This window comes from Dichomitus squalens, assembly GCF_000275845.1.
Source record: "Dichomitus squalens LYAD-421 SS1 unplaced genomic scaffold DICSQscaffold_4, whole genome shotgun sequence".
Taxonomy (NCBI): Eukaryota; Fungi; Basidiomycota; class Agaricomycetes; order Polyporales; family Polyporaceae; genus Dichomitus; species Dichomitus squalens.
The window spans coordinates 785,467-798,924 of NW_006766886.1; the positions used below are offsets into that span (position 1 = coordinate 785,467).

The 13,458-nt window shown below is 56.6% G+C and overlaps 4 protein-coding genes across 4 annotated transcripts; 2 read left to right on the top strand and 2 right to left on the bottom strand.

The window, feature by feature from the left end:
• Positions 1 to 446: 446 nt before the first annotated feature.
• On the bottom strand, positions 447 to 4,536 carry DICSQDRAFT_80348 (monocarboxylate transporter). The gene is made up of 5 exons (XM_007362439.1): positions 4,468 to 4,536; positions 4,204 to 4,416; positions 3,784 to 4,134; positions 3,520 to 3,720; positions 447 to 3,462 (listed from the first exon to the last, which is right to left on the bottom strand). Exons 1-5 carry the CDS (start codon positions 4,513 to 4,515, stop codon positions 3,040 to 3,042), a joined length of 1,236 nt encoding a protein of 411 aa, XP_007362501.1. The 5' UTR covers positions 4,516 to 4,536; the 3' UTR covers positions 447 to 3,039.
• Positions 4,537 to 7,190: 2,654 nt separating this feature from the next.
• Positions 7,191 to 9,273, bottom strand: DICSQDRAFT_52871 (aspartic peptidase A1; the record flags this gene model as incomplete). The annotated part of the gene is made up of 11 exons (XM_007362440.1): positions 7,191 to 7,388; positions 7,586 to 7,624; positions 7,702 to 7,820; positions 7,880 to 8,016; positions 8,150 to 8,297; positions 8,378 to 8,442; positions 8,506 to 8,617; positions 8,669 to 8,699; positions 8,764 to 8,861; positions 8,914 to 8,941; positions 8,998 to 9,273. 11 exons carry the CDS (start codon positions 9,271 to 9,273, stop codon positions 7,191 to 7,193), a joined length of 1,251 nt encoding a protein of 416 aa, XP_007362502.1.
• Positions 9,274 to 10,513: 1,240 nt separating this feature from the next.
• Positions 10,514 to 10,925, top strand: DICSQDRAFT_23183 (uncharacterized protein; the record flags this gene model as incomplete). Its single annotated transcript, XM_007362441.1, has 3 exons — positions 10,514 to 10,686; positions 10,787 to 10,824; positions 10,894 to 10,925. Coding segments are annotated over 3 exons (243 nt in total), but the record flags the coding sequence as incomplete, so codon positions are not given.
• Positions 10,926 to 12,083: 1,158 nt separating this feature from the next.
• On the top strand, positions 12,084 to 13,097 carry DICSQDRAFT_52837 (uncharacterized protein; the record flags this gene model as incomplete). The annotated part of the gene is made up of 1 exon (XM_007362442.1): positions 12,084 to 13,097. A coding segment is annotated over one exon (1,014 nt), but the record flags the coding sequence as incomplete, so codon positions are not given.
• Between the last annotated feature and the right edge of the window lie 361 nt (positions 13,098 to 13,458).

Sequence of the window (13,458 nt, forward strand, 5' to 3'; positions counted from 1 at the left end):
CATGCGTTTACTCAACGTCATCGGCTTCGGTGAGCGTCTTTTCGTCTCTCTGTCCGTGACTGTCCACCTCTACCACACCCTGGCCCCGGGATATCCAACGCATACTGCAGCTGCCTGTACAACACCATCCCGAACACACTGTTTAGTGGACGTAGCTGGCGGACCTATGTGTTTCAGGCCAAGCGCCGCGGGGGAGCCAGTGAAATGGGACAGGGATGGGTGACGGGCTGACAATGATCGGAAGTCAACCACCTTCGGAGCCGTAAAAGCTCATGTATGTGTTGTTTTGTACTCTGGTTCGAACCACCACGTCCTCGACGTGCGTCCGTCTCGAGCGGCATTCACACATTCTCTACTTTCCACGCCCACACGGCACTGACGTTCTTTTCTCGAGATGTTCCGACGCCAGTCTCTACTTGGATTGTCCATTCTAGTCTTGACCTGTTCCTCCCCTACTCTCGGCGTTGTCGCAGAGCCTTCCTCATCTGCATCTGAATCGACATATCCGTCTCCAGCCTCCACCCCCGTCTCTACCCCAACGCCCCAGTACAGCTTGCTTGTCGCCAGCCCTACAGTCGACACTAGCCTTGTGCAGACGATTGGTCCTTCTTCAGCGGCTTATACGGACTCCAGTGATGCAATCAGGCCGCGAGCGCATAATGCTACGGTTTCGTCCGTAGTCGCAAGCTCCGTCGACAATCCCCAGGCCACTCCGACGATTTGGTCCCCTAAAGTTGCGGAGGACGACTCCATGACCACCAAACCTGCTGAAGCTGAAGCCTCTAAGCCTCAAATCCAGCTGGATTCTACCTCGGAAACCGAACGTGGTTCTCACTCTAGATCTTCCAGCGGCACCGGCAAGGCATCCACCTCCACGGCTACATCTGGAACCCTCGAGCGCGCTGCTGCTTCCTCTACGGTCACTACGGCTTCTAGGGCTTCTGGGGTATCTGGTTCTAGTGCTCGACCCCTAGCTTCCTCTGCAGTCCATGTTACTAAGTACTGGAATCCCGAATCGCACCCCCAAATCGCTCCCGCAAGTTCCATGCCAACGGCCTCGTCAGCTTCCCTGCAAGTCGTTCCACTTCAAGACGACTTCACGGCTCCTCCGCCTCAACCTGAAGGAGCAACCAATTCAGCCACAACTACCTCGATCTCAACATCTGCCCCCATTCCTGCGTCTACTGCGATTCTGGCCAACGTTCCCTTACTTTCCTCGTCCGACTCAATCTCAGCCTCAGATCCCTCCTCGACGTCTACTGCATCTGACTTGACATCAACGTCGATCTCTTCTCGTCCCATTCCTAACCTGGCGACTACCCGTGGCCTGGCCGTACCGACAATTCATGAACTCAGCGATCCCAATCCCAGATCATCCTCTGAGGCGTCCGAGAGGGCCAAGAGGACCGCCATTCTTGCCGGCATGCTTATACTAGGAACTTTCACCGCGATCGGTGGTGGAATCATCTGCTTCCGCTGCGGACTCCTTCCATGCTGCCACGGCAAAGACAGGAAGCCGCGTCACCCGTCGATGGAGCGCATCGTGGAGGAAGGCTTGAACGACCCTCCAAAGATCACCCGCGCAGAGCAGGACGAGAAGGTGGACACCTCGATCATCCCCGGCTCTCCTCCCGTCGCCATCCTCGAAGACAGCATCAACACGCTTCACCGCCAGCCCCACGCACACACTCTCTCATGCAGCACTTGCCCGCCGGACTCGCTCAGCGGCGTGCGAGGCGGTGTCACGGGCGGCGCCAACCGCGATAGTACCGACAAGCAGGACTGGCTTCCCGAGCATAAGCACCGTATGGCTGCAGACCTCGCGCGAGCCCTTTCAGGATCGGACGAGTGCGTGGCGAATATACTCTCGTCGACGGCGTTCACGAATGAACAATCCGACGGCTCACTGAACTCGGACGACGACAGGGACTCCGCGCGCTCGAGCGAAATGCGCGTCAGCACCGTCAGCAGCGGGACCGTCGCGAGCTTGCAACGGAACAGCGGCGCGAGCGTGCAACGGAACAGTGGCGCGAGCGTCGGCCCGCTGAGTGTGGCCGCGGAGAGCTACGTTTCGTGCGAGAGCGCGAGCAAGTACTCAGTCACGAGCGCGCTCGACAGGGAGCGGGAGCGGATGGGGTCCGTCAGCGTGTCCATCGCGGAGGTCCAGGACGTGGACGCACGCGCCTCGGTCGAGGCTGTCCTCGCTGCCGCCGGCATCGGGAAACGGATCTCGCGGGGCAGTTCTGTGTCGACGTCGCCGAACTTGTCCTACACGTCCGCGACCTCGGGCGGGACGTCGGTCCTCCTCCTCACGCCCGAGCAGCCGGATTACACCCCGCTTGCGGACGCCGCGATCCCGTTTTGCGGGTCCGCCGCTTTCGAGGCCGCAGCTAAGGCGCGCGCCGTCGGAGCGACGGTGAACGTCAACGTCCGCGAAGGCGTGAATAACGACAGCGTGTGCATGGGCACGGAGGCGGGGTCGGAGTGGGAGTGGGACGTCGCCGCGGCATACGGCGCGCCGTCGTCTGGGCGGGCGTCGACGGCGTCGTCGGTTGCGATTACGATCGCGGATGCGCGCGCGTCTCCACCGACCACTGATGAGAGTGGGACCGGGCAGAGCGAGCTGGGGTCGGGTGAGGAGAGGAGGGGAGGGCCGAAGAGGACGAAGAAGAACGTGCGGGAGCGGAGGCCGACGGGCGTGGGGGGACGGTGCATATGAAGACAGTTGTAGGCCCTGTCGCGTTTGGGGGGAAGAAGGTCATGGTCGTACGTGGGTAGAAGGTGGTTAGTCCGGAATGCTGGTGACGGGGCATGCCACGGTCTTGATCGGATCGAGTTGTATGGCTTGCAGCTCACTGTCGTATTTTGCGAGTGGCTTCATATCACCGCATTCATTCACTCCTCCCTATGTCGAGGGGTGCACGAATAATGACTTGTTCCGGTCGGGAACACCTGTGTGTGTCTCGGTGCTTGCTCGAGAGACCCGGGTCCTAATTGTGAATGACGATATGCGATACAGAGGTCGTATAATTCCTGCGGTCAAGCTCGCCACAACCACCTTCCCTTGTCCCGAGCGTCCAGCCAGCGAACGTAGGCTACACAAACACCAGACGCCAGTAGAAGCACGCCATCGAAAATCACTACGTCATTATACCTCGTCTTGAGACCGTTAATGCTGAGAAGTTTGCTCAGCCGCGAGGGCGTTGGTGTGCCGCCCCGAGAGTGGCTTCCAAGGATGACACCAGCGATAGGAGCCCCGAACATGACGCCGAGGCCGCGGACGAGCTGGAGGACCCCGTTGACGCTCGAGTAGTTCTGCACGCCGTATAGTTCTGATATGGTCGATGGCAACAGCGCGTTGTAGCCCCCTGAGAGGATGCCGTAGAGCACGACGAATGCCGTGAAGCGGGAACGGTCCGAATCATACCACAGGGCAAATACGGACACCGCGGTGAGGATGATCTGGGATAGGTCGTTAGGTCCAGGGTCGGTGCCATTGAGCACAGGGGAACGGCTTACACTCAAGACCATTGTGTTTTGACGTCCCACGCGATCCGCGAGGATCCCCATCCCGACCCTTGAGAGGCTGTTCACGCCATTGCATATGGCCAGTAACGTACTGCTCGTCCCGCTTGTGTATGAGAGTATCGAGACGGAGTATGTCGTAAGGTAGTATATGGGTATGTTGTATCCGGCGGCCTGCAGAAATGCACCGATGCACTAGTCGCAGGAGTAAAATCAGGTCTCCCTCATGATACGCCCGAAAAAAGCCCAGCGGCATACCTGCAGAACAAACGTGCCGCGCTTCACTAGCGCCATGCTGATCCGACTCTGACCAGTTGCACCCGCGGCGGCGGCGTGCTTCCTGGTTAATACCACAGAGACGGGAATACCCAACACGAAGTTCCATACGCCCAAAACGCGGAGGACCCAGCGAATGCCAAGACGACTCAAGAGGATGTTGAATACTGGGGACATGACAAGACCGCCCACGCCACTGCCGGAGAGGACAATACCCATTGCGGCACCCCGGTTCCGGTTGAAGTACGCAGGCGTAACGGACATGACAGGGAAGTAGTACATGCTGGTGCCGATCCCGTAGAGCAGTCCCTGCGTCAGGTACAGCTGCCATAGCTGTAGCATGCCAATCAGTGTATATTCTGGAGGAATCCCATCCGGAACCGGGAGCGGGAAGGTACGAACCTCGTTGCAGAAACTACCCAGGATAAGGCCCAAGCCCATGAAGAACGCGCCGGCAAGAGAGATGAGTTTGATGTTGCCGAGGTGGCCAATCATTGGGTTGACAAAGATGCCGCCGGCCCAGGTGAGTCCACTGCCGATAGTCCCGACGAGAGACACAAGAGCGTCCTGCCCTTCCGCACCGCGAATATTGGTCTCGGGGGAGGTGTAGAATTCCTGCAATTAGAATGCTTAAGATAGGTTCCAATGGATATGATGCTGACGTACTTGTAAAATACTATAAATTGTATTGGTGCCGAAGACATGGAAGGTCATATTGAAGCCCGCAAGGACTAGGAGGCACTGATACATGCGAGTTGGTTCTTCTGGGACAGGATCATTGATGACTTCGGACTGTGAGACATCACTTCCGAGTCCCTCTGAGTGGCTAGCGAGGCCAGAAAAAGTACGGAGGGTAAGGTTATCCTCGCCAGATCTAGAGTCCATGGTGGTTCCAGATCAAGACACATTCTTGGTCGCGTACGACATGCCATACTTATGAGTAGCCTGACTCGTGCCACGGTCGGGGCTACTCGGAAAAGTCAGGCCATGAAGCGCTATGTCCGGACCAGACCGCGTCTAAATAGCCGCAATTCAACTTGGTAGCCTTGTTACAGTAAAGGACTCCATCAAAGGCTCGCACTTACTTGCACGCCTTCGGTGAGCAATCTTGCTCGTTTCTGTACACCTTTGTAAGCCGATATATTGTAACATAACAATGTCAATGATGGAAGTTACCCGCTGTTGACGAAGTCGGAGTCGTAGTTACAAAGACATACAGGATAGAAAACTCCGTCATGAGGTCTCTCAGCGCTCAGTACTATATCATCGGTAGCCGGGGCCGTCGGCCGACCCCGCTCGGTACCAGTATGTAAGCAAGGCATCGTGTCCGATTCTAGATTGCGATCATCTGTGTCTGCCACCAACAGGAAGTTTCATCGTCTAAACTCGCGAGAAGGCCTTGTATTCAACGAGATGCCGCTTAGGGCATATTGAAACATGAAGTTCAGGCAACGCGAGCGGACTGGCGAGTGTGAGTGGCTATGAGCGCAGGTCTGCTTGCATCTTATGATGACCGTTCGATGTCTTGGCCACCATAGAGCGACCATATATATTAGATCCTGTAGCAAGACAGAGGGTCAGCGTGGACGAAATTTCGGCGCGAGGTTGAGTGCGGGCACACTTCCCTGGCTTGCACACAAGCACCGTATGGGTATCAGGACACAGCTGAAGCGGGCGGTGTGAACCAGTCCGGCACAAATAGCAGTAGGCCAGAGACGCTCTGGGCGTGTACTGTCGTCCTTGGTGCGTGTCCTCATAATCCACTTACTTCTCTTCTGGAGACCCCCAATCGTCGGGTGTGCCCCTTGAGGTTCCCACCGCGCGTCGGCTATGCAATACCAAGCTATTAAGCTGTGTAATCTCGTTCATTCCTGTGTTTGCTCACGGACAGCTTGCATACAGATCACAATGGCACCGCGCTCACGGTGCCGCTTTGCTAGAGTGCATATCGGCACTGCTACATGGGGAAGTGGTTCTGCTATAAAGTATCTATACACCCTTCACTAACCCCGTCTGCAAAGACTCATGTTCCCTCTGCTATACACATCCACACCCTCAAGATCTCGCCAACTCGCAGTAGGTATCGCAACGTGTATGCTGACGGCGGCGCGCTCATGGACCGTGCCCGTCTTCAACACCGCACTTATGACGCAGATGCCCTCTATTTCAGAATCTCAAACCGTGTACACACACGCACTAGAGCTCCCAACAATTATATTCCCTCCCGCCTCAAGACCTCAGTCCACGACTCACGGCCATGTTGATTTCTCGCTAACCCCGGCCAGAGCTACTACGCGTCTATCACCGTACGTTCCCAGGCTTGCGTCGGATGCGTCTATGGACCTCGAAGCCAATATCGACGCCAAAGCGACTGTCCAAAGACCTGCGATACGCTCAGCGATGTCTTTGAGCCACAGCGACACCCTCCCCACCATCTGGGCTATCTTCGTTGCAATCTGCTTCATAGCCCTGAGCTGCACGATCGTCATCTTCGCTATCAGCTCCATCCTCACGCTGTTGGGCGCACACCTGCTCTCGGAGAACCCGGCCTTCCCCCCAATCATCACCTGGCGGCACATGCTCGCAGCAGGGGCGATCGGCAGCGCCATCCTCGGCACGTTCATCGCTCTGGCGATCGTCACCATCTGCGCAGACGTTCTGCAGCACGCGCCAATCAGCGTGGTCCTGCTGTCATGCTCAATAGCGAGTGTGTTCGCGTTCGCGCTCGGGGTGGCTGGGTTCCCGAGGAGCGTTGTGCTATCCCTTTTCACTGGCGGAACACTCTGCTTGCGAGCGCCGAGGGCATATTGGGGTTGTGCTTTTTCGTGTTGATCTGCATGGCTGCGTTGTTCGTAGGTTCTGTGGCTCTGAGCTCGGCGCAACTATCGAGGCCCGCAAGCAGCTGTAGGCAATCCCGAAGCGGCACCGCGTCTGCCTGTGTGAGCGCATTGCGTCGCTTGTAGACCTCGTACCGTGGCCATACGGAACCCATGGGCCTTGGGGCATAAATGTATGTGACATTCAATCTATGCTGAAGGCATGCAGAGTGTCCAGAAAATGGTACAGCTCTTACGAAATCCGAGTTCCAGGAAATGAATAGTCAGAGGGAACTCTACACTTAAATCTACGGTATGAACGTACTTATACCGTGGTCAGTGGGAACTGGCGAACCCGGTCCAGGCGTCAAGGTATGATACACGGGCACCGTTACGTGACTGCGAGAGGGTTCTGAGTAGGGAGCGATCCTTGCACAGTACTCATCATATTCCTACCCCTACAACAAATAGTTGAATTGCGAAAGCCCGTATTGAACGTTCCTATCGCTCCTCAAACTCCGTGTACGTGTCGCGTCCCGACTCACATTGACAGTGCAGCGAATTATCCGCCTACTAGTTCGTCGTCGCATTCGTGAACGGCGTGTTGGCAATTCCGACGCGGTTGTTGCCAGTGTCGAAGACGGTGTAGAAGCGCTCCAAGAAAGCCTGACCGTTGATGAAGTCGAGGCCCTGGCCGGAGGGCGTGCCAAGCGAGTGGACGATAAGGTACACGCTGTCCGCGTTGCCACCGATGGCGCTGTTGAGGGCGCGCTAGGGGAGAACAGCAGCATTAGCGGCTTTGGTGTACAGCGGGTGAACGGTGGACAAGAGATGATCAACACGGAAAGGCGTACAGCTTCCGCCGGAGTGTAAAGAGAAAGTAAGATGAACGTATGAGGGGCAAAGTGGAGCAATGATGCAGTCGAAGGGACATTGCGTCCAGATGCGACATGGAACATGGGACATACCGGCACAATTTGAGCGTTGGGAGTAAGCTCGAACGTTACCTGGAAGACAGGTCCGACACGTTACGTCAGCGGTTGTCTCTGGGGTCGATCGTAGATCCGAGACATAGCTCACACACCCCGCCAATGGTGAAGAACAAACTCTGCAGCTTCGCGAACTGGGCCTGGGTGAGCCGGAGTAAACCCGTCTCATCGTCGTCCACAGCACCAGTAGCACTCTGGTACTCCGAGAAGGCATCTGCACAAAGCACTGACGTCATCTAATTGCATCGAATATGCCCTGTGTGACGACCATACCATCGGCGATGAGAATGAGCGTGGTACCGGTGTCGACGACGCCGGTCGTGGTCGACAGTATGCTGGTGGACGTGCCGTATCTGATTGACTGGTCGATGCCGAAATAGTCCGAGGAGGGAAACGTGGTCGTGATCGGCCTGCGAACGAACAGTCAACTTTCGACGATCCGTACGGAACTTGAGGCGATGATGATTCGTGCGGTTTCCTGCAGAGACGTCCCACTGCCAGGGCAGGGAGGCATCGAACGTGACTAATGAGATGCGAACGTACACATATTCGATATCACCGATGAACTTGCTCGAATCCGTGCCGCCGAACGTCAGTTCGCCGTTTTGGATCGGGTCCGACGCCATGGGTTCGAACGAAACAGCGACCAGATCACTTGTGATGGTACCTTGAGCAAAGAGGTTGTCCGTGACTGAAAGGAGGGAACGATGTCAGTGAGGCTCCCGTGGGGCGCTGAAGAGAAGCGCAGAGGGCTTGCGGGAACAGGCTTACCGGTCGGAATGGTTGTGTTCGTGTTGGGGTGGAGGGTTCCGATAGTGAGGTCCACCGGCCCAATGCTATGGATGGCGAGGCAGACCATGAGAATGGGCTGCGTGGAAGGGCAGGGAAAGTTATAATACCCGAGGATTCCATCGATATCGTCGAAGCCTTCGGCGGAGGTGGCGACACCAATGGATTGGCCAGGAATAGTCAAGCCACTACCCAGAGAGACCGTGTCGGTATATTCAGCCCCTGCATCACAATGTGCGTTAAGTGGAGTAACATGTGTATGAGGATGCTGACCTGAGAAACAGCCCGAGCCGTAAATGACTGACTACGACAAAGTTGACGAATCAGACAAAGGTCGCGAAGAAGCACGAAAAGACAAGAGCACTCACGACATCGTCACCCGTTTCATCCGTAGTGGAGGTCTGTTCGAAGCTTTGTCCAGCGCCTACCCAGGTGTTCGAACTACCCGTGTCGACAAGAAGCGAATCTAGAGGCCTACATGAGAGCGATATAGACAGCACAAGCACGCACAAGCTTACACGTTGTGGGCGGAGTGCCTACTTGGACCTAGAATAGTTCGTTTCAATGAGCCTGTACTTCAATATCGAAAGGTTGCTGCTCACGTCGATCGCATAGTCGATACGTTGATTGTCAGCAGGAACGCTGATGACAGCATCCGATGAGAGGGGAGTGCCCGAGACGCGCGCGTTCGCACGCGCACGAAGGTTCTTCACGCGCGCTTGGTCGCGAGCGAGGAGAGTGCCTGAGCCGGTAAGGTTGAAGCGCTTCACCATCGGGACACGGACGAGGCTGTCGCGCACTTGCACGACAGACGTCGCGTTCGTCGCGACCACGAAGGTCAGGGCGAAGAGCAGGAATGAGAAGAAGCCGCGAGACATGTCTGTTGAGAAGATGAGAAGGAAAACGGATGGGATACTTGTCTGAGCGGGACCTCCACAAAGGCTATCGTCTGGCAGTAGGCTTTCCCACTTATATAGCGAGAGGTGCGGTATGCTTCTGGATAGTCGCATCCCTGACCTTCAGGCTCATATGCCTGCACCTAGACTGCAACATTCGTCTTGAAGGCATGTCAGACCAACGCAGCTCGAAACATGACACATTGTCTCGGCCCACCTTCCATGGCCACGTACGTTTTCCAATACGGAAAAATTGCGAACTCCAAGTCCGATATACTGCCTTGGTGTCCCGCCGAAAATCGCTTCCCTTCTTCCCTCACGCACATGATTCCCCCGGAAGCTAGAAAACGCATGTGCTGCTCGACACCGTCTTGAGCACACCCGGTAATTGTCCTTGAGCATCGTGCTGGAGTCTAACTTGGTAAATCCTGCCTCTTAGAGAGATTCCTGTTTCCTCCTAAGCATGCTGGTTCAACCACTCTGGTCGATCCAGCAAACCTGGGGGATTCACTCATTCTCACAATGCCCCACGGGCAGGCATCGGATCTGATAGAGCAAGTCCCGGCCTTACTGGTGAACTTGTACGCCACCGTCGCGACCGAGCGCAGCGCACTTCCATACGCGGTCCACATCATACCGCCACTGGTGGCCTGTCCGCATCGTGAAGCATTGCACCGAGATCTGCGCCATAGCCCTGAGTCTTCTTGTCAGCGGGGCCGAGTATGGATGCCAAGGCTCGTGCGTTTCGTGCGGGCATGCGCTGCTGCCCCGTCGCCTCCCTGCTTTAAGTGCTTGAAGTGCCCCAATGGTGCGCTGGTGAGCGCGCACCTTGTCGATACGTGCGCGCATGTCGCACCGACCACTGTGGCCAGTTGCTGCTGCCGAACAATGCTTCCGCGCGGGCGCAGAGACGTCGGCCGTCCTCTAGCCTCCTCACGAAGCTGGATCCTGCGCGCATTCAGCCATATGTCAGCGCTCCCAGCGTACGCTGGAGTATATAACCTGAAGCACACCCGCCAACCTCCCTCAGCGAAGTCCACTTCAGCTATCCACACTCCTTAGCCTCTCAAGCAACTTGCAACCCACTCACTCTTTCTTTCTCCTACCCACCACACCAACAACCCTCGAGATGTTCTCCAAGCTCGCCATCACCGCCGTCCTCTCCGCACTCCTTGCGGTCGCCACTGCCCTCCCAGCCCCCAAGGACGGCGACTCCGGTGGCAAGTGCAACACCGGCGAGATCCATTGCTGCAACACCGTCGGCCGCTCGGACGACTCGTCGTTCACCAAATACCTCACCCCGCTCGTCCAGGAGGCCATCAAGGACCTCACTACCGTCATCGGCGTCGACTGCGACCCCATCACCGTCATCGGCGCCACCCTCGCGGGCACCTGGTGAGTTTGTGTTCCCATTCATTCCTCGGGTCTCCCCAAACGGAGGGGGTCCCTGGCGCAGTGCGGCGCGATGTGGTGCTGACTGTTGCAACCTCTGCAGTACCGCCCAACCCGTGTGCTGCGAAAACAAGTCTCTCGGTACGCGATTCCTCTGCGCCCTCGTTCGGATCTAGACCTAGCAGAAGTACTCACATTTTGCCCTCGCAGGCGGCCTCGTCAACATCGGCTGCGTCCCCGTCACCGCTTAATCGGTGGGACCCTACCGCGCTCCGCATCATCGCCTCCATTTGGCCTCACACCGGGGCATTCAGTGGTGGCCGTATCAATCTGGGGGAGGAGGCGGAGAAGGATTGAATGCTTGTCCCGTACCCGTGCTGTTAGTGTTATATTGTTGGTCGTAGTCGAGCGAATCTACGGCAAGTTCATTCAACGCTGCTCGGTCTGACTTGAATGTGTGAGGCGACAAACCTCCATGGCACCACTTCTGCATTCAATCTGGTCCTATACATAAGTCTGCGTGAGAAGACGCCAGAAGAAGATGAACGGGGCAGCTGTGCTTGCAAACTTACTCTTGACTGACCTCAGCGCAAGCTATGGCCAGTAGTACGGGCGTGTGCCCCGTGCGCGAGTCGCAAGTGCGTGCAGCCAAGACGCGACGACGGGCCACAAGCACGAGTATCGATCAGCTCATGTCAAAAGCAAGAGCACCGAAGCCACTTACTGTACGCCCGCGCCGATCGGGTTGTCCAGATCCTGGAATACAGCCGGAGACGATGCTGACCATTTGATGAAGAGCAACTGGACTTCACGGCGGCCATTCACAATGAATTAACGGCAACCAGAATGACGACGACGGACTGCGAGGTCTTGAGCATAGTGGCTTCTCGGTCGACCTTGTGGCTTGTGTTGTAGGGGTGTTCAACAACTCTCTCATTTCAATGTACCCTGTGTTCTCATTGTCGCACAGCCTTGTCGTCACAGCATTGAGGACCATCTTCGAGTCCGTTTCCTGAGTCATTTCTACACGCAGGTCTACTGACGTGCTTGCTATCAGAGTGCCGACCAGTTCTCCCGCCTGGTTGGACTGCGGGAGGTCTGGTGGGAGGCGGACGGCTCTGTTAACCGGGTGCCCCTGTGCGACGAAGACACCTGCGCCGGCTTTTGCGTTTCGTTCGCCATTGTTTATACAGGACCCGTCAGTGGCTACCGTCAGCTGGGGCCCTACTCTTTCAATTTTCGTATCTGGCGGGGCAGGGGCCGTCGGGGCCCCATCTGTGAAGACACGGAAGGTGTCCGCCACCGTGCCATGCACAGTGACTCGTGGGTCGAAAGGTGTGTGCGAGTCTTCAGTGGCCTCTTCCTCCGGTGCTGGTTCGTAATCTTCCGGTTGGAACCAACTTACGAAGGCTGTAGTTGCCGCTCTTAGACGACGAAAAGCCCCCACCAGATTCAAGTGGGTCAAAGGGCACAGCGGCCACGTGAGAAATGAAGGAGCGGACTGTCTGGCGGGGCAGGGCGCAAAGAAACTCACTGTAGATGACGTAAACACAGCAGTCCCAGATGATCTCCTATTATCGGGAGCAAAGCTGAAGAATATGACACAGCGGTTAGCGTACAAAGCCATCATGGCGAATAAGGCGAAACGGCTCCCACCTAGGCCCCGGACGGCGCACAATCTGGATATGATTAGAGACGGAGTAGAGCACGCCTGTGGCGCACAGGTTACGGACAAAGCGGTCTGGACCTCACTCACAAAGAAGACAATTTTTACACGTGAAATACGACGTTTTATGTGGATGAGCATCCACCAAGGATATATGATAGGGAATTATTGGCTCCGGGAAACTATGTCAGACGAAATGCGAGGCCGCGCCACCTGCCATACATGCGGAGAGGTGGAATCGATGACTCACATACTTTTCGACTGCCAGGCGGTGGGCAGGGAGACCGCCTGGTCTCTGCTGAAGGCTCTATGGGGCCAAACAGGTCTCCAGTGGTGGGAACCCAACTGGGGGACTGTTTTTGGCGCCGCGTGCCTCCAAGCGAGAGACGACGCCGGGGCCCGATGGCCACACAGGGAACAACGCTGGGCCATGCTGGCCTCAGAAACTGCGTACTTCATCTGGAAACTGCGCTGCGAGAGGGTTATCCGGAATGAAGGACGGCCATTCACGGAAACGCAAGTGAAACGAAAATGGTATGCAAACCTCAATCGCCGGATGCGTCTGGACTGTAGATCTACGGCGAGGAGGTTCGGAAAACAGGCGCTAAAACCGGGTTTCGTTGAGCTAATATGGAGCCCGGTGCTGGAGGACGCAGGTGGCCTCCCGCCGGACTGGGTGTCGAAGAGTGGGGTTTTAGTAGGTATTAGGAGGGTAGATGACGGAGGTGAGCTGGGTGACCGGCGATGACCTTTCGAAGGACTCAGCCGGAGCACATGTGCCCTGGCGGAGTTCTCTAATCAGCGCGCCGTCTCGTCTCCACGACATGCCCTCTTGGGACCACTGCAGACGACGGTCCTACGCGCCCTACCAAAAAAAAAAAAAAACTCTCTCATTTCGTCTGCGGCTGCCTACCTGATTTAAGGTCAGCTCAAGCGCCTGCAGCACAGCGAGCAGAGGCGCGTGCAGGCGACGGGCGCAGCACGGCCGCATGAGGCTTGCGAGCTGGGATCAGAGAGCGACACCAAAACTTGACAATTCAGAAGCTAGAGAAATACATGAGTGGAGACGCGGAGTCGTCCTACAAGCTTTCAGTCCAATTGCCATCGGG

Coding starts and splice junctions, on each gene's coding strand:
- DICSQDRAFT_80348 (XM_007362439.1), bottom strand. CDS start 4,515: ATGACCTTCCATGTCTTCGGCACCAATACAATTTATAGTATTTTACAA. Junction 3,721..3,783: donor GCGGCACGTTTGTTCTGCAG/GTATGCCGCTGG, acceptor TCCTGCGACTAG/TGCATCGGTGCATTTCTGCA. Junction 3,463..3,519: donor AAAACACAATGGTCTTGAGT/GTAAGCCGTTCC, acceptor GACCTATCCCAG/ATCATCCTCACCGCGGTGTC.